Source organism: Piliocolobus tephrosceles, chromosome 20 (assembly GCF_002776525.5).
Source record: "Piliocolobus tephrosceles isolate RC106 chromosome 20, ASM277652v3, whole genome shotgun sequence".
Taxonomy (NCBI): Eukaryota; Metazoa; Chordata; class Mammalia; order Primates; family Cercopithecidae; genus Piliocolobus; species Piliocolobus tephrosceles.
The window spans coordinates 53,748,434-53,771,031 of record NC_045453.1 but is presented as its reverse complement, the minus strand read 5'-3'; the positions used below and the strand labels follow the sequence as shown (position 1 = coordinate 53,771,031).

At 40.0% G+C, this 22,598-nt stretch overlaps 1 protein-coding gene across 2 annotated transcripts in view; it reads left to right on the top strand.

Moving 5' to 3' along the window:
• PLCB1 (phospholipase C beta 1) overlaps nt 1-22,598 on the top strand; it is a 784,598-nt gene that overhangs the window by 261,962 nt on the left and 500,038 nt on the right. For both annotated transcript variants that reach the window (XM_023217869.2, XM_023217868.2), the window contains exon 3: nt 2,794-2,862. In XM_023217869.2, the coding sequence (XP_023073637.1) occupies nt 2,794-2,862 (69 nt within the window). The remainder of the gene's footprint in view (nt 1-2,793; nt 2,863-22,598) is intronic.

The following is a 22,598-nucleotide window of genomic DNA, read 5'->3' as shown; positions in this document are numbered from 1 at the left end:
ATTAGGTAAACATACTATGTGTGAGAGAGAGATTTTTATCCTACATAGATGTAAAACATCATGCTATATATATGGAAAATCACATCAAACATAAATGTTAGTGTTTTATAAATAATTATAAAGAGAAAACCCATGTAATGACTACTAAATCCCACAGTGATTATTTCTGATGCTCCGTATACCTCTGACATATTCTAAGCAAGTTGTAGTTTTCTGCACACAATTGCTGCTTCTGTGATTTTCTACTCGCAATTTCCTCTCTCTGAAACCAACACCCACCCTCCCACCCCAATCACACAGTTATAAGGCTGGCAAACTCTGTCTCATCCTTGTGTACTGGCTGAAATCATGCCATAGCTCTCTGTAGCCCATGTCCGTAGGGCACTTTGAAATATTTCCTTTAGCGTATAGTATTTGGCTTGTTTGTATGAGCTCATCGAAACTGGGGTCTTATCTTCGTATGTTCTAGTTTCTCAGTACTGGCATATACCTGATACATTGTAGGCATTCAATAAATAATGCTCCAGTGAATCAATTACTGGCATTTCCACTTGTATAAAGCCCTCAAACCAACCTCTCCAGAATGCACAATCAATTTGCCCAAACTTCTAAGTCTCAGTGTAGGAAAGGTGGAAACTGCAGCGTGTTTTATGACTTCCCTCTTTCCTTCAGTCAGTTTGTCCTTTGCCATCTCTCTCCTCTTTCTTCCAATTACTTACCTTCATTTTGTCTCTCGTCTTTCATCTCTCAGATCTCCAATTATTTCCCATCTTCTAGATTAAACTTCTTCAAGCTTGGTTCCCTCACTGTTTCTCCTCTTCTAGCAAATATTTTGGTTGTCATTGCTGTAGAGATGAAGAAACTTGGGCATATGCTTGACTTACTCACGTCTGGTTTTCCACCATTTCTTCAGAGAGCGTCCTATAATGTGCATTTGCGTCCTAAGTGAAGCATTGAACATGGTTGAGACCATTGCTTTCTAACACTTATAAGGTAACCTCCAATATTGTGGATGGTGTGGCCTTCGGGGAACTGCGGCATCAGTCACTCTGACCTGCAAGTTCCTTGCTGGGTTGCCACCCGTCACACCCCAGGGGTTTGGGAGGATTTCCACAGGGTCAGACACAGCATGAAATGGGCTAAGGAACCCTCTAAAATGAGGAAAAGGAAACTTAAAGGTCAGCATGAGCAAGAGCAGAGACCCACTGTTTCCTGTCCACCCTTCATCCCACAGAGAGGTGTATCAGGTGCTCTGTTGGACCTGCTGTGTGGGTTTGCATTCGAGTGGTGAGACTTCACCTTTTATTTGGCCCTTATTACAAGGCAGTTTTAGGTGCAGAAAAATAATCAGATCAGTGTGCACCAGACATTTGGAACTGGCAGCAGCTGTTTGAAGGAGCTGCCTAAGAACAAAAGGTGCTGGTTCTTAGGGAGCTTGGCCTTTAAGACTTTAGAGCCCCTCCTATCCAGAGGTTCTATTGGCAACTGAATTAGGATACAGTGCCTCCTGCTGGGAGAAGGGGACTCGATGCTCCATCCAACTTGCTCATTGCCCAGGAATCACAGTTAGGACTTCTGGAGTCACTTTGAGACAACTGCTCACTGCGCCACAGTCCTGTCTGGCCGGCGGTAGAGTCCACTGTCTAATGCAGCAACCTGTGTGTGTCACAAACCTCATGACTCAGTCGCCTTAGCCAGACCTTTAGGGTGTCCATTCTTTGGCCTATATTCTTTTCTGGTGTCATCTCCCATGACTTCTTGTCACATGTTCTAAGCTCTAGCCAAATGGAATACTGAATGTCCTCCCACGTGAATCCGCTTCCATCCTTCTACAACACCACTGTGCCTGCACCTTTGCAGTTCTTCACTCCTGGATGCTTCTCTATCCTTCTCCCTACCTCCTTTCCCTGTAATGTTCTCTGTCTCTAAGTGTCTAAAGGCCACGAATACCTCAAGATTCAGCCAAAACCTCTGGGCCTTTCTCATCTAGGCATTTGTTCATATGTTCCCCTCCAACTGGGAGGAGCCCCTCCGCCACTTCTTTTTTCCAAGCTTACTGATTCTCATAAACTTTTCTCTGAGCTCCTAGGAAAAAAACTGTGTTGTCTTTGCTGCCCCCCAACCATGGTAGTTGACTTTAAAATTGTCATTAACACATTCCCCCTTGTCTTACACATACACATTTCTTTACACTCCTATTTGATGACAGGTCCATCCAGGAAAGCAATCATATCTTGTACGCCTTATTCCCTAGAGTAGCTTGTATATTACAGGTGTTCAATAATGGGTAATGATTAAGTGAAAAGATCAGGGCATGAGGTATGTGTGCAAAAGGCTGGTGGCTGTGAGAGGCAGATTCATATCTCTGCCTTGGCCAGATAAGCTGGGTATGTATGTGAGCCGATGGGAGCATCTCACTCCTCCTCCCTAATCCTTCTCTCCACCAACATACCCTCATACCCTCACCTATGCTCAGTGACTCCCAGGATTATATTCAAAAGGAAGAACAAGAAGACCTGACTCATCATGATTTAGGAATGGCTTTTGGGATAGACTGGGGACATAACCACACACTTTTTGCTTTCAAAATGTATAACTGAGCAGTTAGCAGTTAGCTGTCTTTTTGTTTCCATTCTAATTCAATTGAGAAGTGATATAAGAGGAAAGAAATATCCCAACTGCAGAGAAGTCTTCAGTCAAGTCTCAAGATAATTTTTAAGTGATATCAATAACATAAAACAAAGAGGAAAGATCTGTGTGGTTGTTTAATGATTTCACATTTTTGCCTTCCAGGAGACGGAGCTACTGGATCTCAGCCTTGTCAAAGATGCCAGATGTGGGAGACATGCCAAAGCTCCCAAGGTAGGAGGCTGAGTGTTGTGCATGCACCAGATGCTGCCTTGATTGTTTAGCTGTGTCACCATATCAATTAATTGCCCCAATTAAAAGTTTCCATGTTGTAGATGTTGTAAAACACAATAGCCAGTATGCCTTAAACACTTTCACTTTTATTAAACGATGGGAACAATGAACAAATATGTGGGCTCTTGGACATAAGGGCTTGCTTTGTGTCCTCTATTTTGCCTTTGTTTGAAAAAACAACAACAACAATGCCCAGGTTACTGGGTAATTCTAAATGATTAAAAAGTACTTGAAATTATTTGAAAAAAATCTTTCAACCTCATAAACATATGGGAACTAACCATTAGACATGATGAATAGAACTCCCATATTGAAATGCTCTGCAACTGAAATGATTCCATCCACCATGTCAAAAGGTATATGGTCTTAATTCTGCAAATGTTACTAGTAAAGACCAGCATACTTTGGGATGAATTGTGTGCAGTGTCATTTGTTTTGGTTTGAAAATCTTAACTGAAGAAATATCCAAAGAAGTGTTTTCAGTCTATTTTTTGAAGATTCTTTTTAAATATTGGACGAAGAACATAATTTTTTTAAGCTTAGATGATCTGGTAGGATATAGTAGCAGGATATGTTGACTTGCCATCAAAGCTAAAACTATTCTTCATTTTATTTAAAATTTAGTACTTTACATACTTCATTTCTGGCAGAGAGGGTATTGGCAGACACAGAAGTACAGTTGCCATTTAGGAGCTCAATGCCTCTTTCCATAATTGATATAAAACCAGCTCTTTTCTATTTGAGTGTCTTCCCACAACTTTTGTTTTATCTTTTAAAAGTCAAAATTCTTTCTCTGACATTAAAATGATCTGTTGCTTTGGAGATGCAAGACAAAAAAGTCACCTGGAATAATTATTCTTCAGAGGCATAAAAAGGCAGTAGGTGCCAGCAAATTCTATGACACAGCAAACACACGGCTGCTATGCTTTTTAATTTTTTTATTTTATTTAGTTTTTGCTGAAAGGGTTAAAGTGATCTATGGTAAAATGTAAAACACAAAGATTTTTAGAAAGAAAAATTAGAACTGTATTCAGGAAGGCTTCTATAAGTGTTTCATATGAAACTAGTCTGTTATTTACATTTATCTCCTTAGTAACATGGAATTTCAATAGTTTAGCCTCTCAGTTTTGTATCAGACTTACCATAATTAATGCTTTGTTGATGATTCAAAATTGCTCACAGTTTTTAGTATGGGAAAGAATATTTTTTCTTCTTCCACCAACAACATTTCAGCCAAATTTCATATAAGCCTGTTAGCTCCAAGAACTACATTGATAATGTGGCTATGAAATTTGTCTTTGAACCTAAGTTTATTGGCCTAACTTGCAATTTCAATATCGATATTAGTTAAAGACAGTTGCCGACACTGCTTCAGAGCCCCCTTTGTCTCCAGGCATTGGGAGTCAAAGTGAATTCTGCTGCCACATGGAGGGTTTCTTTCAGGCTTGGATCTGTCTCTTTTATTGCAGTACACAGCTTGCTTATCAGTTAAGTGTTTCGTTTATGGATGTAGTTTGATAAATGTCTACTGAACAGTGACAAATGAACAGAAGTAGCGCCTGTACTGTGCTCGGCTGATAAACCACTGTTAGATCCTAAAATGCTTCTCGTGAGGATGGGTTTTTGACACTCAGAATACTCTGACTTTGACAGCTTTTCTCCATCAACTCTTTCTTGGAGGGATTGATTGCTTTCTCTTCAGATTACCTGTGCTCCTGACTTCCCTTTTTCCCCTCCTATTCCTTGCTGATGTTCGAGAACCTCACTCTCCTTTAGTATTTTCAAAGCCTGGTTCTATTAAATATTACTTGTGTGGCTTTCCTGAGACTCCAACTTCTTCCTCGTTGGCTAAATAGTGATGATAATGATAGTAATAAGTACTTGAAATGGTTGCTATAAGGATTAAATGAAATAATTCATTAGGAAACCTTTAGCACAGGAGTTCTCAAATTTAACTGCTCGTGGAGTTACCTGGGAAACTTTCAGAAATGCTGATGTGTGTTTTCCGCCTCCAGAAATGCTGGTACCATAAGAATCAAATTGATACAGGTGTGGTGTGGGCATGATGGATTTGAAAAACAAATTTGCAGCAAAATTTGAGCACCACTGCCTTAACTTACCATTGGTGTATAATAAATACTTACTAAATATTAGCGAATATTGTTGGTAGTAACATTGTTGTTTTTGTTATCACTAAAAAATTCAAGTCAGAATTGTAGAATGCCACTTTTCGTTTCACTCACTTAATTTGGAAAAGTTTATGTCAGCAAGAGGGATCAGAGGAGGGGCTTATCTCAAAGGGGGTTGTGGATTGACAGGCAAGAAAGAAGTTGCTATTACTATCAGTTTAAAATCTTCAAATTTCCAGAGAAAACCTCAGCTCAAATTGGATAAATAAAAAGATAATTTATTGAAAATGACTGGAATGTATTGAAAATTTCAGTGGAATTGCCAGTTTTAGGTGAAGTTTCATTCCACTGCTCAGTTAATGTCACCAAGGACTAGGTGCCTCTTTTTCTTCATCAGTATGCCATCCAAGGTTCTGGAAGGGGTTCTGATACGGCTTGGCTGTGTCCCCACCCAAAATCTCATCTTGAATTGTAAATTCCCATCATCCCCATGTGTCGAGGAAGAGTCCAGGTGAAGGTAATTGAATCATGGGGGGCAGTTCCTATGCTGTTCTCGTGATAGTGAGTGAGTTCTCACGAGATCTGATGCTTTTATAAGTGTTTGGTAGTTCCTCCTGAGTTCACTCTCTCGCCTGCTTCCTTGTGAAGAAGGTGCCCGCCTCCCCGTCATCCTCCACCATGACTGTAAGTTTCCTGAGGCCTCCTCAGCCATACAAAACTGTGAGTCAGTTAAACTTCTTTGTTTCATAAACTACCATCTCGGGAAGTTCTTTATAGCAGTGTGAGAATGGACTAATACCGGGTCCTTTTCCATCTTCGGTTTCCCCTTGGATGCTACCCTCTGCACACCACCCTTGGCAGCTCCTGGCCTGCCCACCTAACAGTGTCATATGGGGTGGCCCAAAAGAGAGACTAGCTGCCCGTCAGAGAATTGCATCATGATTACAGTATAACTACCATGTAGCAGAAGGTGTATGGCCTGCAAGAGGAAAACTAGACCATTGAGTTGGTTAGAACAAAAGCAGCAGCAGGACTTAAAATATTACAAGTATAAAGATATCAGGATAAAGTGAAGAAAGCCTGGAAACTTAGGACAGAAAGGCAATGTAACAAAAGGACAGATTGAGTGCAAGACTTTCTGCGGGGGCTTATAGACCATAAAGGAAGGAAGAACATTTGTGAAGCAGATATTTATCAAAATACCCAGGCACCCCACAAATATTTATGTCTATATTCATATTATTTTTGTTTTTTACAGAATCTCATTACATAAAAATTCAAGATCTGGTTGAAAATGAACTGTTTTTTGTGCCTGCTGTAATTTGAAATAACATTTATAGGAAATGGAAAAGCTTCCATGTGTTACCCTGTTTATGAATTTAAATGTCAATACCCAACACAATTCATGCAATTCCAGATCTTCTTTTCTGTATATAACCTTTGTTCAAGTTGCCAGTTTTAAAATTTCACATTAGAGAGAACTTGGGAGATCTTTATCCAAATGTAATAACCAAAAGAAAAGAAACACAGTATCCTTTGAAATCTAAAAGGTGCTTACTTTTTTTCTTGCTCTCTCTCTCCCTCCTTCCCGCCCTCCCTGGTTTTGTGAAGCACACGTAAGGGCAAGATGCTGTGGTATATATATATCTTGTCTGTGCTTATATATGTACTTTCTGGATCGTCACTTCAAAAAGATCTTTACTTTTAAAAAGAGTGTTTATCACTGCGGCCTCTGATCTATTAGCAGTGCCTGACCCATCGGATCCATTCAGTGGCTCATGTGCAGCTTTCATAAAATAAAATAAACTTGATGAGAGTGGAAAATAAACTTGTCTTGTACAGAGCAAGTGGTTTTGTGAAACTTTCTTCATGTATGTGACTGTATGTTCTGAGTCACAGCATAAAGTGTAATTTTTACTGTGGGCGATACATGTTGGAGAAGTTTTAAAAGTGATGCTGAACAAGATCATTTCTTCATCCTCATGATTCTCAGCATGTATTGAGTGCTTAGGGGTATGGAAAAGTGGGGAAAGTGGAGATGTGGGTTCAAGTGCCAGCTTTACCATTAACAGGCGTAAGGAAGTTGTGCTGCCTGCCGGCACCTCTACTTCCTCATCTGTGAAATGGGGCATGGGATACGTGGTTTTAGGTATGTAAGTTCCATTAGCCCTTGATTCCAGCTTTTAAATTGAGAAGTTAAACACTCATGGCTTTCCACCTTACAGATTTGAAAACTAATGTTGAGTAAGTTTACATAACCTGAAACTTCTTACCTTCGTCATACAAACCAAGTGAACCAAAAAAAAAAAAAAAAGGTCACACTCTAGCCAAGGTAAGGTGCTATGCCAACAAAAAGGATTAAACACTTGTGTCAAGCTTCTTTATGTGTGGCTTCTTAAAAGCGTTCTAGGATTGCTTTTGGACACCACAGGAAGTGACCTCACGGTCACAGAGGCTCTCCCAACTTTAGTACATGAAAACTGTGTGCTGCCAACTTCCAGCTCTCAAGATGCATGCAGCAATGTCATTGAAAAATATTTTTATAGTTATACAAAATAAACTGCTTGTCATGCAGATCTGACAACTAGTTTATTCTATTAGTAAAGGGCAGTTATGTCAGATATGTAATGTTAATTTTAATGTAGATTCTTTGTAAATATCTAGGCCACAGTTAAATTCTAGGTGGTACATAGTATCATCAGAATCACGTAAGGTAGAGTACAGTAAAATCAAATTTTAAAAATTGATTAGGCTTTCTTTCCTAATCTCTATATAAACATGATAGCTTTTTTACTTCATTCTTTATTGATTAGACAGAAGTCATTGAGTGACTGTTTCTGCCAGGTACTGTTACAGGCGCTGGAAAACAGCAGTGAACAAAAAGACAAACAGCTATGCCACCATATAGCATTTTATTTAAGAGTGAGGAAGTGGTGGTAGTTTTAAACTAGGTCTGAAAAAAAGAAATCTGCCAGGCATAGTGGCTCACACTTGTAATCCCAGCACTTTCGGAGGCCGAGGCGGGCGGATCACGAGGTCAGGAGATCGAGACCATCCTGGCCAACACGGTAAAACCCTGTCTCTGTTAAAAATACAAAAAATTAGCCAGGCGAGGTGGCGGGCACCTATAGTCCCAGCTACTCGGGAGGCTGAGGCAGAACAATGGCGTGAACCCAGGAGGCGGAGCTTGCAGTGAGCCGAGATCACACCACTGCACTCCAGCCTGGGCAACAGAGCGAGACTCTGTTTCAAAAAAAAAAAAAAGAAAGAAAGAAAAAAGAAAAAGAAAAAGGAAAAAAGAAAAGAAATCCCTGATTTGCTGTGTTGGCTGACTTCCTTCAGGTAACTATTTCCATGGAGGCAAATTTCAAGCTATCAACCTGATGTCATTGAATGAAGAGTTGGAAAGCAGTACACACCATGGCCAGTAGACCTATCAGCAGGTTCCAGCACCTCATGGGGTAGGGGAAACATAAGCCTCAGTGAGAAACATAAAGCAGGATCAGAGATCCGAGACAATGAGTGCTGGGAAGGCGTCTGCTGCTTTACAGAGCCATAGTGGAGAAAGGTTCCTTGATAGGATGCAGTTATATGAGTAGAGACATGTATTTAGAGAGGGAGAACATTCCTCTTTGCCGGGAATACAGCAAGAGCAAAGCATGTTTCAGGAATAGAAGAAGGCCAATGTGGCTACAGTAGAGTTCAGACCTTGTAGGCCACGAAAATGGCTTGGGCTTTTCTTCTGATGGAAGATGGAAGGCATCTGAAAGTTCTGAGCAGAGGAGTGACAAGATCTGAGCTTCTGAAAGTTCCACTGGTGGCTGTTGGGAGTAAACTACAAAAGAGAAAAGAAGAAGTGAGCAGACCAATGAAATGGCTGCTGCAGATATCCTGAGGTGATGATGGTGACTTTTGCCTGAGGGGGTAGCTGGAGAGGTGGTGAACAAAATGACAGAATCTGAATATGTTTTAAGATAGAGACACAGGGTTTGGTAATGTATTGGATGTGAAGTATGAGCAAAAGAAAAGATTCTAGAACAACTATTAGGGTGTTGGCCCAGAAAATTGGGAGAATTGGGTTGCTATGTACTCAGATAAGAGGGAAGGAAGAGCATATTTAAACAGAAAAAAATCCAGAATTTGGTTTTGGATATTTAAATGTTGAGATGCCTGCTAGAATTTTACTTGATAATGTCAGGACAGTTAGACACAAGTCTGAAGCTCAGGGAAGGTGTTGGCCCTGGAGATATAAATGTGGGCATTTGAGGCTCAAAGCCTGGGTGAGGTCTCTTAAGGAATATAGGTGTAAAAGAAAGAGGTTTGAGATCTGAGACATGGGATTGCCAGGATTTAGACTTTGAGGAGACTTGGAGGAAACAGCAAAAGAGACTGAGAATGGACTATACCTAAAAGCATAGAAGGCAGGAACTTGAACAGACACTTGTGTCTATCAATGGATGAGTGTTTACACAAAATGTTGCATATACTTACAATGGAATATTGCTTAGCCCTAAAACAGAATAAAATTTTGACACATGCTACAACCTGAAGGAACCTTGAAGATATTATGCTGAGTGAAATAAGCCAGACATAAAAGGACAAATATAGTATGACTCTGTTCCTATATGAGGTACAGGCATACTGCAGCAGCATTGCAAATTCGGTTCCAGACCACCACAATATACTGAATATTGAAAAAACATAAGTAATATACAGTTTTTTTTCCCACTGCATATAAAAGTCATGATTATACTATACTGTAGTCCATTATATGTACAATAGCTTTGTGTCTTAAAAATCAGTTATTTTTAGACATAATTTTAAAATTAAATTAAAAATATTTTATTGCTAAAACATGCTAATGATCATCTGAGTCTTCAGCAAGTCACAGAGGGTCTTGCCTCGATATCAAAGGCTGCTGGCCGTTCAGGGTAGTGGTTGCTGAAGATTAGGGTAGTGGTGACAATTTCTTAAAATAAGACAACAATGAAGTTTGCAACATCAACTGACTCATCATTGCATGAAAGATTTTTCTGTAGCATGAAATCCTGTTTGATATTTTACCCACAGTAGAACTACTTTCAAAACTGGAGTCAATCCTCTGAAACCCTGCTTCTGTTTTAAAAACTAAGTTTATGTAATATTCTAAATCTTTTGTTGTCATTTCAACAGTGTTCAGTGCATCTTCACCAGAAGTAGATTCCATTTCAAGAAACCACTTTCTTTGCTCATTCATAAAAGTAACTCCTTGTCTGTTCGAGTTTTTATTTATTTATGTTTATTTCTTATTTTATTTTATGTTTTTAATTTTACTTTAAGTTCTCGGATACACGTGCAGAATGCAGGTTTGTTACATAGGCATACTTGTGTCATGGAGGTTTGCTGCATCTATTGACTTGTCCTGTAAGTTCCCTCCCATCACCGCCTACTCCCCAACAGGCCCTGGTTTGTGATATTCACCTCCCTGTGTCCATATGTTCTCATTGTTCAACTCCCACTTATGAGTGAGAACATGCAGTGTTTGGTTTTCTGTTTCTGTGTTAGTTTGCTGAGGATAATGGCTTCCAGTTTCATCCATGTCCCTGCAAAAGACATTATGTCATTACTTTTTACGGCTGCATAGTATTCCATAGTTTATATGTACCACATTTTCTTTATCCAGTCTATCATTGATGGGTGTTTGGGTTGGTTCCATGACTTTGATATTGTAAATAGTGCTGCAGTAAACGTATGTGTGCATGCGTCTTTGTAGTAGAATGACTTTTATGCCTTTGGGTATATACCTAGTAATGGAATTGTTGGGTCAAACGGTGTTTCTGGTTCTAGATCCATGAGGAATCAACATACTGTCTTCCACGATGGTTGAACTAATTTACATTCCCACCAACAGTGTAAAAGCATTCCTATTTCTCCACAGCCTCACCAGCATCTGTTGTTTCTTGACTTTTTAATAATCACAATTCTGACTGGCATGAGATGGTATCTTACTGTGGTTTTGATTTGCATTTCTCTAATAATCCGTGATGTTGAGCTTTTTTTCATATGTTTCTTGGCCACATAAATGTCTTCTTTTGGGAAGTGTCTGTCCTTAGCCTTTGCCCACTTTTTGATGGTGGTATTTGTTTTCTTTTTTTTTTCTTGTAAATTTGTTTAAGTTCCTTGTAAATTCTGGATATTAGACCTTTGTCAGATAGGTTGATTGTAAAAATTTTCTCCAATTCTGTAGGTTGCCTGTTCACTCTGATGATAGTTTCTTTTGCTGTACAGAAGCTCTTTAGTTAGATCCCATTTGTCAAGTTTGGCTTTTGTTGCAATTGCTTTTGGCATTTTTGTCATGAAGTCTTGGCACATACCTATGTCCTGAATGGTATTGCCTAGGTTATCTTCCAGGGATTTTTATGGTTTTGGGTTTTACATTTAAGTCTTTAATCCATCTTGAGTTAATTTTGTATAAGGTGGAAGGAAGGAATCCAGTTTCAGTCTCCTGCATATGGCTAGCCAGTTTTCCCAGCATCATTTATTTAGTAGGAGATCCTTTCCCCATTGCTTGTTTTTGTTAGCTTTGTTGAAGATCAGATGGTTGAAGATGTGTGGTGTTATTTCTGAGGTCTCTGTTCTATTCCATTCATTCTGTATGTCTGTTTTGGTACTAGTACCATACTGTTTTGGTTACCGTAGCCTTGTAGTATAGTTTGAAGTCAGCCAGTGTGATGCCTCCAGCTTTGTTCTTTTTGCTCAGGATTGTCTTGGCTATACAAGGTCTTCTTTGATTCCATATGAAATTTAGAGTAGTTTTTTCTAATTCTGTGAAGAATGTCAATAGTAGTTTGATGGGAATAGCATTGAATCTATAAATTATTTTGGGCAGTATGGCCATTTTCATTATATTGGTTCTTCCTATCCATGATGATGGAATCTTTTTCCATTTGTTTGGGTCCTCTCTTATTTCCTTGAGTAGTGGTTTGTAGTTCTTGACAAGATCCTTCACATCCCTTGTTAGCTGTATTCCTAGGTATTTTATTCTCTTTGTAGCAGTTGTGAATGAGAGTTCATTCATGATTTGGTTCTCTGCTTGTCTATTGTTGGTGTAAAGGAATGCTTGTGATTTTTGCACACTGATTTTGTATCCTGAGACTTGGCTAAACTTGCTTATCAGCTTAAGGAATATTGGGGTTGAGATGATGTGGTTTTCTAAATATAGAATCATGTCACCTGCAGACAGAGACAAGTTGACTTCTCTCTTCCTATTTGAATGCCCCTTATTTCTTTCTCTTGCCTGATCGCCCTGGTCAGAACTTCCAATACTAGGTTGAATAGGAGTGGCGAAAGAGGCCATCCTTGTCTTGTACTGTTTTTCAAAAGGAATGCTTCCAGTTTTTTCCCATTCACTATGATATTGGCTATGGCTTTTTCATAAATAGCTCTTATTATTTTGAGATATGCTCTATCAATGCCTAGTTTATTGAGAGTTTTTAGCATGGAATGATGTTGAATTTTGTCAAAGACCTTTTCTGCATCTATTGAGATAATCATGTGGTTTTTGTCTTTGGTTCTGTTTATGTGATGGATTACATGTATTGATTTGCATATGTTGAACCAGCCTTCCATACCAGAGATGAAGCTGTCTTGATCCTGGTGGATACGTTTTTTGATGTGCTGCTGGATTCAGTTTGCCGTATTTTATTGAGGATTTTTGCATCAATGTTCATCAGGGTTATTGGCCTGAAGTTTTTGTTGTTGTTGTTGTTGTTGTGTTGTTTTGTCTCTGACAGGTTTTGGTATCAGGATGATGCTGGCTTCATAAAATGAGTTAGGGAGGAGTCCCTCCTTTTCATTTGTTTGGAACAGTTTCAGAAGGAATGGTACCAGCTCCTCTTTGTACCTCTGGTAGAATTCAGCTATGAATCCATCTGGTCCTGGGCTTTTTTTGGTTGGTAGGCTATTAATTACTGCCTCAATTTCAGAACTTGTTATTGGTCTATTCATGGATTTGACTTCTTCCTGGTTTAGTCTTGGGAGAGTGTATGTGTCCAGGAATTTATTCATTTCTTCTAGATTTTCTAGTTTATTTGCATAGAGGTGTTTATAGGATTATCTGATGGTAGTTTGTATTTCTGTGGGGTCAGTGGTGATATCCCCTTTATCATTTTTTAGTGTGTCCATCTGGTTCTTCTATCTTTTCTTCTTTATTAGTCTAGCCAGCAGTCTTATCTATTTTGTTAATTTTTTCAGGAGGGAACAAAAAAAAGCTCCTGGATTCATTGATTTTTTTTGGAGAGTTTTTCGTGTCTCATCTCCTTCAGGTCTGCCCTGATCTTATTTATGTCTTGTCTTCTGCTAGCTTTTGGATTCGTTTGCTCTTGCTTCTCTAACTCTTTTAATTGTGATGTTAGGGTGTCAGTGTGAGATCTTTCTAGCTTTCTGATGCAGGTACTTAGTGCTATAAATTTCCCTCTTAACACTGCTCTAGCTGTGTCCCAGAGATTCTGAGATATTGTCTTTTTGTTCTTGTTGGTTTCAAATAACTTCTTGATTTCTGCCTTAAGTTCATTATGTACGCAGGCATCATTCAGGAGCAGGTTGTTCAATTTCCATGTATTTCTGTGGTTTTGCATGAGTTTCTTTCTTTCTTTCTTTCCTTCCTTCTTTCTTTCTTTCTTCCTTTCTTTCCCTTCCTTCCCTTCCCTTTCCTTCCTTCCTTCCTTCTTTCTTTCTTTCTTCCTTTCTTTCCCTCCCTTTCCTTTCCTTTCCTTCCTTCCTTCCTTCCTTCCTTCCTTCCTTCCTTCCTTCCTTCCTTCCTTCCTTCCTTCTTTCTTTCTTTCTCTCTTTCTCTCTTTCTTATTGAGACAGTCTCACTCTGCCACCCAGGCTGGAGTGCAGTGGGGTGCAATCTCGGCTCACTGCAAGCTCCGCCTCCTGGGTTCACATCATTATCCTGCCTCAGCCTCCCAAGTAGCTGGGACTACAGGCACCCGCCACCGTGCCTGGCTAATTTTTGTATTTTTAGTAGAGACGGGGTTTCCCCGTGTTAGCCAGGATGGTCTCAATCTCCTGACCTCACGATCCACCCGCCTCAACCTCCCAAAGTGCTGGGATTACAGGCGTGAGCCACTGCTCCTGGCCTTGAGTGAGTTTCTTAATCCTGAGTTCTAATTTGATTGCACTGTGGTCTGAGAGACTATTATGATTTCAGTACTTTTGCATTTGCTGAGGAGTGTTTTACTTCCAATTACGTAATTGATTTTAGAGTGAATGCCATATGGCACTGAGAAGAATGTATATTCTGTTGATTTGGGATAGAGAGTTCTGTAGATGTCAATTAGGTCCAGTTGATCCAGAGCTGAGTTCAAGTCCTGAATATACTTGTTAATTTTCTGTCTCATTGATCTGTCTAATATTGACAGTGGGATGTTAAAGTCTCCTACAACTATTGTGTGGGAATCTAAGTCTCTTTGTAGGTCTCTAAGAACATGTTTTATGAACCTGGATGCTTCTGTACTTGGTGCATATATACTTAGGATAGTTAGTTCTTCTTGTTGAATTGATCCCTTTATCATTATGTAATGCCCTTCTTTTTTGTCTTTGTTGGTTTAAAGTCTGTTTAGTCAGACACTAGGAATACAACCCCTGCTTTTTTTCTCTTTTTGCTTCCCATTTGCTTGGTAAATTTTCCTGCATCACTTTATTTTGAGCCTATGTGTGTCTTTGCATGTGAGGTGGGTCTCCTGAATACAGCATACTGATGTGTCTTGACTCTTTATCCAATTTGCTGGTTTGTGTCTTTTAATTGGAACATCTAGCCCATTTATATTTAAGGTTAGTATGGTTACATGGGAATTTGATCCTGTCATCTTTATGCTATCTGGTTATTTTGCATACTAGTTGATGCAGTTTCTTCATAGTGTCATTGGTCTTTATATTTTGGTGTTTTTTTGCAATGGCTGGTACCGGTTTTTCCTTTCCATATTTAGTGCTTCCTTTAGGAACTCTTGCAAGTGAGGCCTGGTGGTGACAAAATCCCTCAGTATTTGCTTGTCTGGAAAGGCTTTTATTTCTCCTTTGTTTACGAAGCTCAGTTTGGCTGGATATGAAATTCTGGGTTGAAAAGTCTTTTGTTTAAGAATGTTGAATATTGGCCCCCACTGTCTTCTGGCTTGTAGGGTTTCTGCTGAGAGGTCTGCTCTTGGTCTGATGGGCTTCACTTTGTAGGTGACCTGGCCTTTCTCTCTGACTGCTCTTAACATTTTTTCCTTCATTTTGACTTTGGAGAATCTGAAAATTGTGTGTCTTGGGGTTGATGTTCTTGTGGAGTATCTTAACGGTGTTCTCTGTATTTCCTGAATTTGCATGTTGGCCTGTTTTGCTAGGTTGGGGAAGTTCCCCTGGATAATATCCTGAAGTATGTTTTCCAGCTTGTTTTCATTCTTCTTGTCCCTGTCAGGTACTGTATTCAATTGTAGGTTCAGTCTTTTTACATAGTCCTGTATTTCGTGGAGGCTTTGTTTGTTCCTTTTCATTTTTTTTCTCTAATCTTGTCTGCATGCCTTATTTCAGCAAGGTGGTCTTCAAACTCTGATATCCTTTCTTCCATTTGGTTGATTTAGCTATTGATACTTGTGCATGCCTCACAAAGTTCTCGTGCTGTATTTTTCAGCTCCATCAGGTCATTTATGTTCCTCTCTAAACTGGTTTTCTAGTTAGCAGCTCCTCTAACCTTTTATCAAGGTTCTTAGCTTCTTTGCATTGTTAGAACATGCTCCTTTAGCTCAGTGGAGTTTTTTATTATCCATCTTCTGAAGCCTGCTTCTGTCGATTCATCCATCTCATCCTCTGTCCAGTTCTGCATCCTTGCTGGAGAGGCACTGAGATCCTTTGGAGAAGAAGAGGCACTCTGGCATTTTGGGTTTTCAGTGTTTTTTATTGATTCTTTCTCATCTTTATGAGTTTGTCTAGTTTTGATCTTTGAGGCTGCTGACCCTTGGATGGGGTTTTGTGGGGAATTTTTGTTGTTGATGCTGTTGTCGTTGCTTTCTGTTTGTTTGTTTTTCTTTCAATGGTCAGGTCCCTCTTCTATAGGGCTGCTGCAGTTTGCTGGGGGTTCACTTCAAGCCCTATTCATCTGGTTTGCTCTCGCACCGGGAGATGTTACTCAAGGAAGCTGGAGAACAGCAAAGATGGGTGCCTGCTCCTTCTTCTGGCATCTCTGACCTCAAGGGGCACCAACCTGATGCGAGTAGGATTGCTCCTGTGTAGGGTATCTGACAACCCTGTTAGAGGGTCTTACCCAGCTGGGTGGCATAGGGAACAGGATCCATTTAACGAAGCACTTTGACTATCCCTTGGTGTAGGGGATGTGCTTCGCTGGGGGGAAATCCACTCATCTGGGTTGCCTGGATTCCTCAGAACTACCAGGATGAAAGGCTAAGTCTGCTGGTCCACAGAAACTGCGGTCACCCCTCTCCCTGGGGCTCAGGCCCAGGAAAATCACCGTTCTTTCCCTGAGCCTCTGGCTGAGTTGGAGTTCCTGCAAGGAGGTCCCATCGAGTGAGACAGGATGAGTCAGGGTTAGGCCTGAAGAGGCACTCTGACTGCAGTCAGCCACAACTGGTGTGTTGGGCTGTGGGGGAATCTCTTGGGACCAAGCTGCCCAGCCTCCCTGGTCCCAGGAGGGGAAAAGTGTGGCCTGGAGCTGTAGAGATGGATGCCACCCTTCCCCCACCCAGGGAGCTTAGCATGACAGGCAGTTATGAGTCCCAGTGCTGGCTGCTGCCCCTCCTCTAAGGAGTTCAAATGGCTTAGACAGCAGGCAGCCACAGCTGTGGTGCTGGTGGCCCCTCCCCCGGGAACTTGGCAGCTTAAGCAGATTCCAGCTAAGAGGCTGTTGAGAATCTGCACAGCTCTGGGGTTGGGACCCTAGGCCCCAGTGGCGTGGGTTCACGAGGGGGATCTTCCAATCCATGGGTTGCACAGTTCTGTGGAAAAAGCGTGGTTTCCACAGCTGGGTAGCACATTCACTCACTGCCTCCCTCGGCTGGGAGGTGAGGGCTCCCCTGTCCCATGTGGCTCTCAGGTGGACTGCCACACCACACTGCTCTTCCTTCCTCTCCATGGATCATGCCAGCTGCCTAGTCAGTTCTGATGAGAGAACCTGGATATTCTGATTGCTGGTGGAGGATTCACACACTATTATGGTTCTTTTCGATGGAGCCTCTGATGGCTGCTGCTCCTAGTTGGCCATCTTGGCCCTACCTCCCCGTTCAAGTTTTATTATAAGATTGCAGGAAAGCAGTCACATCTTTAGGTTCTAATATTAATTCTTGTATTCTAGCAATTTCTACAACAACTACAGTGACTTTCTCCATTGAAGTAAAGGCGTCCATGAAGACTAGAAACAGCTTCTTCCAAACTCCTCTTAATGTTGATATTTTGACCTCCTCCTATGAGTCATGAATGTTCTTAATGGCATCTAGAATGGTGAATTAAGGTTTTCAATTTACTTAGGCCACATACATCTGAAACATCCCTATCTATAGCAGTGTAGCCTTACCTAAAGTATTTCCTGAATAATAAGATTTGAAAGTCAAATTTATTGATCCATGGGCTACAGAATGGATGTGTTAGCCGGTATAAAACAACATTAATCTCCTTGTATATTGCCATCAGAGCTCTTGAGTGACCAGGTGCATTGTCACTGAGCATTAATATTTTGAAAGGAATCTTTTCTCAGCATTAGGTCTCAACAGTAAGCTTAAGGTATTTAGTATACTATGCTGTAAACAGATATGCTGTTATCAGACTTTGTTGTTCTATTTATAGAGCACACGTGGAATAGATTTAGCATAAGTCTTAAGGGCCCTAGGATTTCCAGAACGGTCAATGAGCATTGGCTCCCACTTAACGTTACTAACTGCCTTAATGCCTAATAAGAGAGTCAGCCTGTCCTTTGCAGCTTTGAAATCAGGCAGGCATTGACTTCTCAAGATGAAGGTACTCGATGGCATCATCTTCCAACAGAAGGCTGTTTTGTCTACATTGAAAACCTGTTGCTTGGTGTAGCCACCTTCATCAGTGATCTCAGCTAGATCCGGGTAACTTGCCGTAGCTTCTCCATCAGCACTTCCTGCTTCACCCTGCACTTGTATGGTATGGAGAAGGCTTCCTTCTTTAAACCTCATGAACCAACCACTGCCAGCTTCATACTTTTCTTTTGCAGCTTCCTAGCCTCTCTCAGTTGTCGTAGGAAGAGAGTTAGGGCCTTGCTGTGGGTTAGATTTTGGCTTAAGGGAACATTGGGGCTGGTTTGATCTTCTATCCAGATGGCTCAAACTTTCTCCCTATCAGAAGTATGTTTGCTTTGCTTTCTTATCATTTGTGTGTTCACTGGAGTAGCAATTTTAATTTCCTTCAAGGACTTTTCCTTTGCATTCACAACTGGGTGGCTGACTGTTTGGCACAAGTGGCCTAGCTTTTGGCCTATCTTGACTTTTGACATGCCTTCCTCACTCAGCTTAATCATTTCTAGCTTTGGACTTAAAGTGAGAGATGCATGAATCTTTTCATTTGAACACTTAGAGGCCATTGTAAGGTTATTAACTGGCCTAATTTCAATACTGTTGTGTCTCCGAGAAAAGGGTGGCCCCAGGAGAGGGAGAGAGATAAGGGAACAGCTGGCCAATGGAGCAGTCAGTACACACACAACATTTATTCATTAAATTCAACATCTTATATAGATGCAGTTCCTGATGCTCCAAAACAATTACAATGGTAATATCAAAGATCACTGATCACAGATCACCATAACAGATATACGAATTATTAAAATATTCTGAGAATTACCAAAATGTGACACAGATACATGAAGCATACACATGCTTTGTAAAAATGGCACCAGTAGACTTGCTGGACTCAGGAATACCACAAACCTTCAATTCGTAAAAACAAACAACAAAAAACCCCCACAATATCTGCAAAGCACAATAAAGCAAAGTGCAATAAAAAGAGGTGTGCTGGTAGCTATTCACAGTCAAATCCATAGAGATAGAAAGTTGCATGGTGGTTGCTGGGGCTGGGGGAGGATAAAATAGGGAGTTACAGTTTAGTGGGTACAGAGTTTTAGTTTGAGAAGAGGAGAAAGTTCTAGAGATGGTGGTGATGGTTGCACAACAGTGTGCATCTACTTAATGCCACTGAACTGTACACTTAAAAATGGTAAATTATATATTGTGTATGTTTTACCACTTTTTTTAAAAAAGAGGAAGAAACTGAGAAGGAGCAACCAGTGAGGAGGAAGAAGAACCAGAAGAATGCATATCCTGGATGCCTAAAATATATTTTGTGGAGGGAATCAAATGGTGAATTCAGGTCAAATGATGAATTTCCTTCTAGCTTTTCTTTTTTTTATTGAGACTTCACTTTGGCACACTAGTAACTTTACTAACGATACCCTTTTATATATGCTGTAAATATTTTCCTTATATCATGACCACTTCCTGCTAATATTCAAATTAGGCCATTTATTTAAGGGTTGTCAAATCTCAAATAGCTCATCATAGAATCTGGATGCCAATATATAAATCTCATAATGAGCTGTTATTTGGATGTTATACAACAGTGGTTTCAATGAATCATCCATGAGGCCTGGAGTTGAAATGAATGCTTTATTTATTGTCTCCCATTGCTGATTATAAGCTGTTTCTCTGACTTTGTACAGATTTCACCATTATGTGAAGCCACAGTCATAAAATTTGGTATAGATCTTTGAGGTTTAGGAAAGAAGAGGGAAACTCTTTACACAACAAAACAAAGGTTTCTCCTTTTTTCTCCTGATTGCTAAGGAGATCAAACTTTGACTCTTATTCTTGGTTCCAACTATTTCTTAATTTACCTAACATGCTTCAATAGTTTTTTTTTGATTTGCTTTTTGGTTTGTTTTGTCATTCTGTTACTATAAATGTGTGTTTATTTATATCTTTACTAAATGGAGCAAAATAGGGCTAAAAATTTACTGAATGATCTGTGTGTGTGTGTGCGCGCGTGTGTGTGATGGTTTTGACAGCTATTCACATTTATCTTTAGATGTAAATTATATGGCATAGTTCCTTTTTTATGTTCATTAAATTCCATAGATGTCAGTGGTTTCCTTGGAAACAAAAACCTTTATATAACTAGTCAGAGATTTGGTAGCAGAAATACCAGGATGCTGGCAGGGGTTCAGGGGTGGTTAAGGAATGGTTCCCTTGGCAGATATTTGTATTTAAAACTCTTGGCTTTTCTCCCTGCCCCTTACCATCATGACCATTCAATAGTGAACAAGAGAAGATTTTTAAAGCTACTATTAAAATGTAGAATATTTTCTGTAATGGCTAAAAGCTTTTTACTTAAAAAAAATCGCAGATATGCTAAGTCTTTTATGGGATGGTATAATTTCCCAAATTTGAGAAGAGGTTGCTGTATCTCCTATCAACAGTTAAATTTGCATGTTCAGGCAATGCCTACATTTTTCAGTATATATGGTGTCCATTTGTAAAATACAGTGAACTGAGTATGTGTGTGGTTGAATCAAGATTCTATATCATTTATAATGGCCAGCATCTGTCCTATTACCTTATTGCCAAAGGGTTCTAAAGGACCTGGAGAGGTTGTAGAGAAGGTAAGGGAAAGGTCACGGTTCTGTTCAAGGATAATAGTAGGTGAAAGGCCTGGCAGCCAAGATCATTCTCATGGAGGCCCAGAGTGGACCTGTTGTTGAAGACAGAATTAGTACCATGAGTTAATCAAACCAAGGTCTTTTCAGAAGATTGTGACTCATTTTTATTACCGCCCCTCTCTGGTGTAATTTCAACATAAATCCAATTTGTTCTACATGCAATGGTACATAGTTGCATTTTGGAAACATTTCTCAATTTCAGTTCTTTTAAATGCAATAATGCGCCATCTTGTGGACATATCCGATATTAAATTCTTGAATTCGTTCTACATAGTGAACTGCTCTCTAAGCCAGGGTTTTCAATCATGGGTACTAATATAGAGATATGAGAAGCACTTGGGGAGCTTTTAAAATCCTGATGTGCAGGCCACACCCCAATCAATTAAATTGAAATGTGTGCTGTGGGGCTGCAACACTGATATTTTCTTTAAAGCTCCCAAGAGATTCCAGTGTTCAGCCAAGTTTCAAAACCATTCCTTAGTAAAAAGAGTACCAGCTTAAATGGATGATTTCGCTTTTGAAAATAGAGATTTTACACAGCAAAGTATCGAGAATTTTCCTACAAAATATGCTTGTCAAAAGGACCACTTTTCAGTCTAGTTTTCCTTAAACTTGACCACTATACGTAATGTAGAGAAGTATGCCACGGTACTTGCATCAGTCTTCTCTGGTAACCACAGCAAAGTACCACAGGCTAAGTGGCTTAAAGCTTAAACAACAGCAGTTTATTTTCTCACAATTCTGGGAGTGGGAAGTCTGAGACAAAGGTGCCAGCAGGGTTATTTTCTTTGGAGGCCTTTCTCTTCGGCTTACAGATGGCTGCCTTCCCCGCGTCTTCACGTGGTCCTTCCTCTGTTTCTATTCCTAATTTCGTCTTCTAATAGGGAACAAGTTGTATTGCATCAAGGCCCACCTTCACGAATGTATTTAACTTAGTTACCTCTTTAAAGCACTATTGCTAAATACTGTTACCTTCTAAAGTACTGGGGGTTAATACTTCAACATCCATATGTTGAGGAGACATAAGTCAGCCCTTAACAGTGTTCCCTCATTACATTACAAAGCCTAGTTTAGGATTTGCTTCTTTATAAGAAGCAGCAGTGTGTGATTATTTTGTTGTTGGTTTAATATAGAAAACTAGATTTTTTTTCTTTATAATCAATACAGTGGTCAGAATCATTTCAGAAGTACACATGATTGCTTTTGCACAGTGGCTTTAGTGCAGAATATGTTTTTTCTTTTTTATTTATTTATTTATTTATTTTTATTATACTTTAAGTTCTAGGGTACATGTGCATAACGTGCAGGTTTGTTACATATGTATACATGTGCCATGTTGGTGTGCTGCACCCATCAACTCGTCAGCACCCATCAATTCATCATTTATATCAGGTATAACTCCCCAATGCAATCCCTCCCCCCTCCCCCCTCCCCATGATAGGCCCCAGTGTGTGATGTTCCCCTTCCCGAGTCCAAGTGAGCTCATTGTTCAGTTCCCACCTATGAGTGAGAACATGCGGTGTTTGGTTTTCTCTTCTTGTGATAGTTTGCTAAGAATGATGGTTTCCAGCTGCATCCATGTCCCTACAAAGGACGCAAACTCATCCTTTTTTATGGCTGCATAGTATTCCATGGTGTATATGTGCCACATTTTCTTAATCCAGTCTGTCACTGATGGACATTTGGGTTGATTCCAAGTCTTTGCTATTGTGAATAGTGCCGCAATAAACATACGTGTGCATGTGTCTTTGTAGTAGCATAATTTATAATCCTTTGGGTATATACCCAGTAGTGGGATGGCTGGGTCATATGGTACATCTAGTTCTAGATCCTTGAGGAAT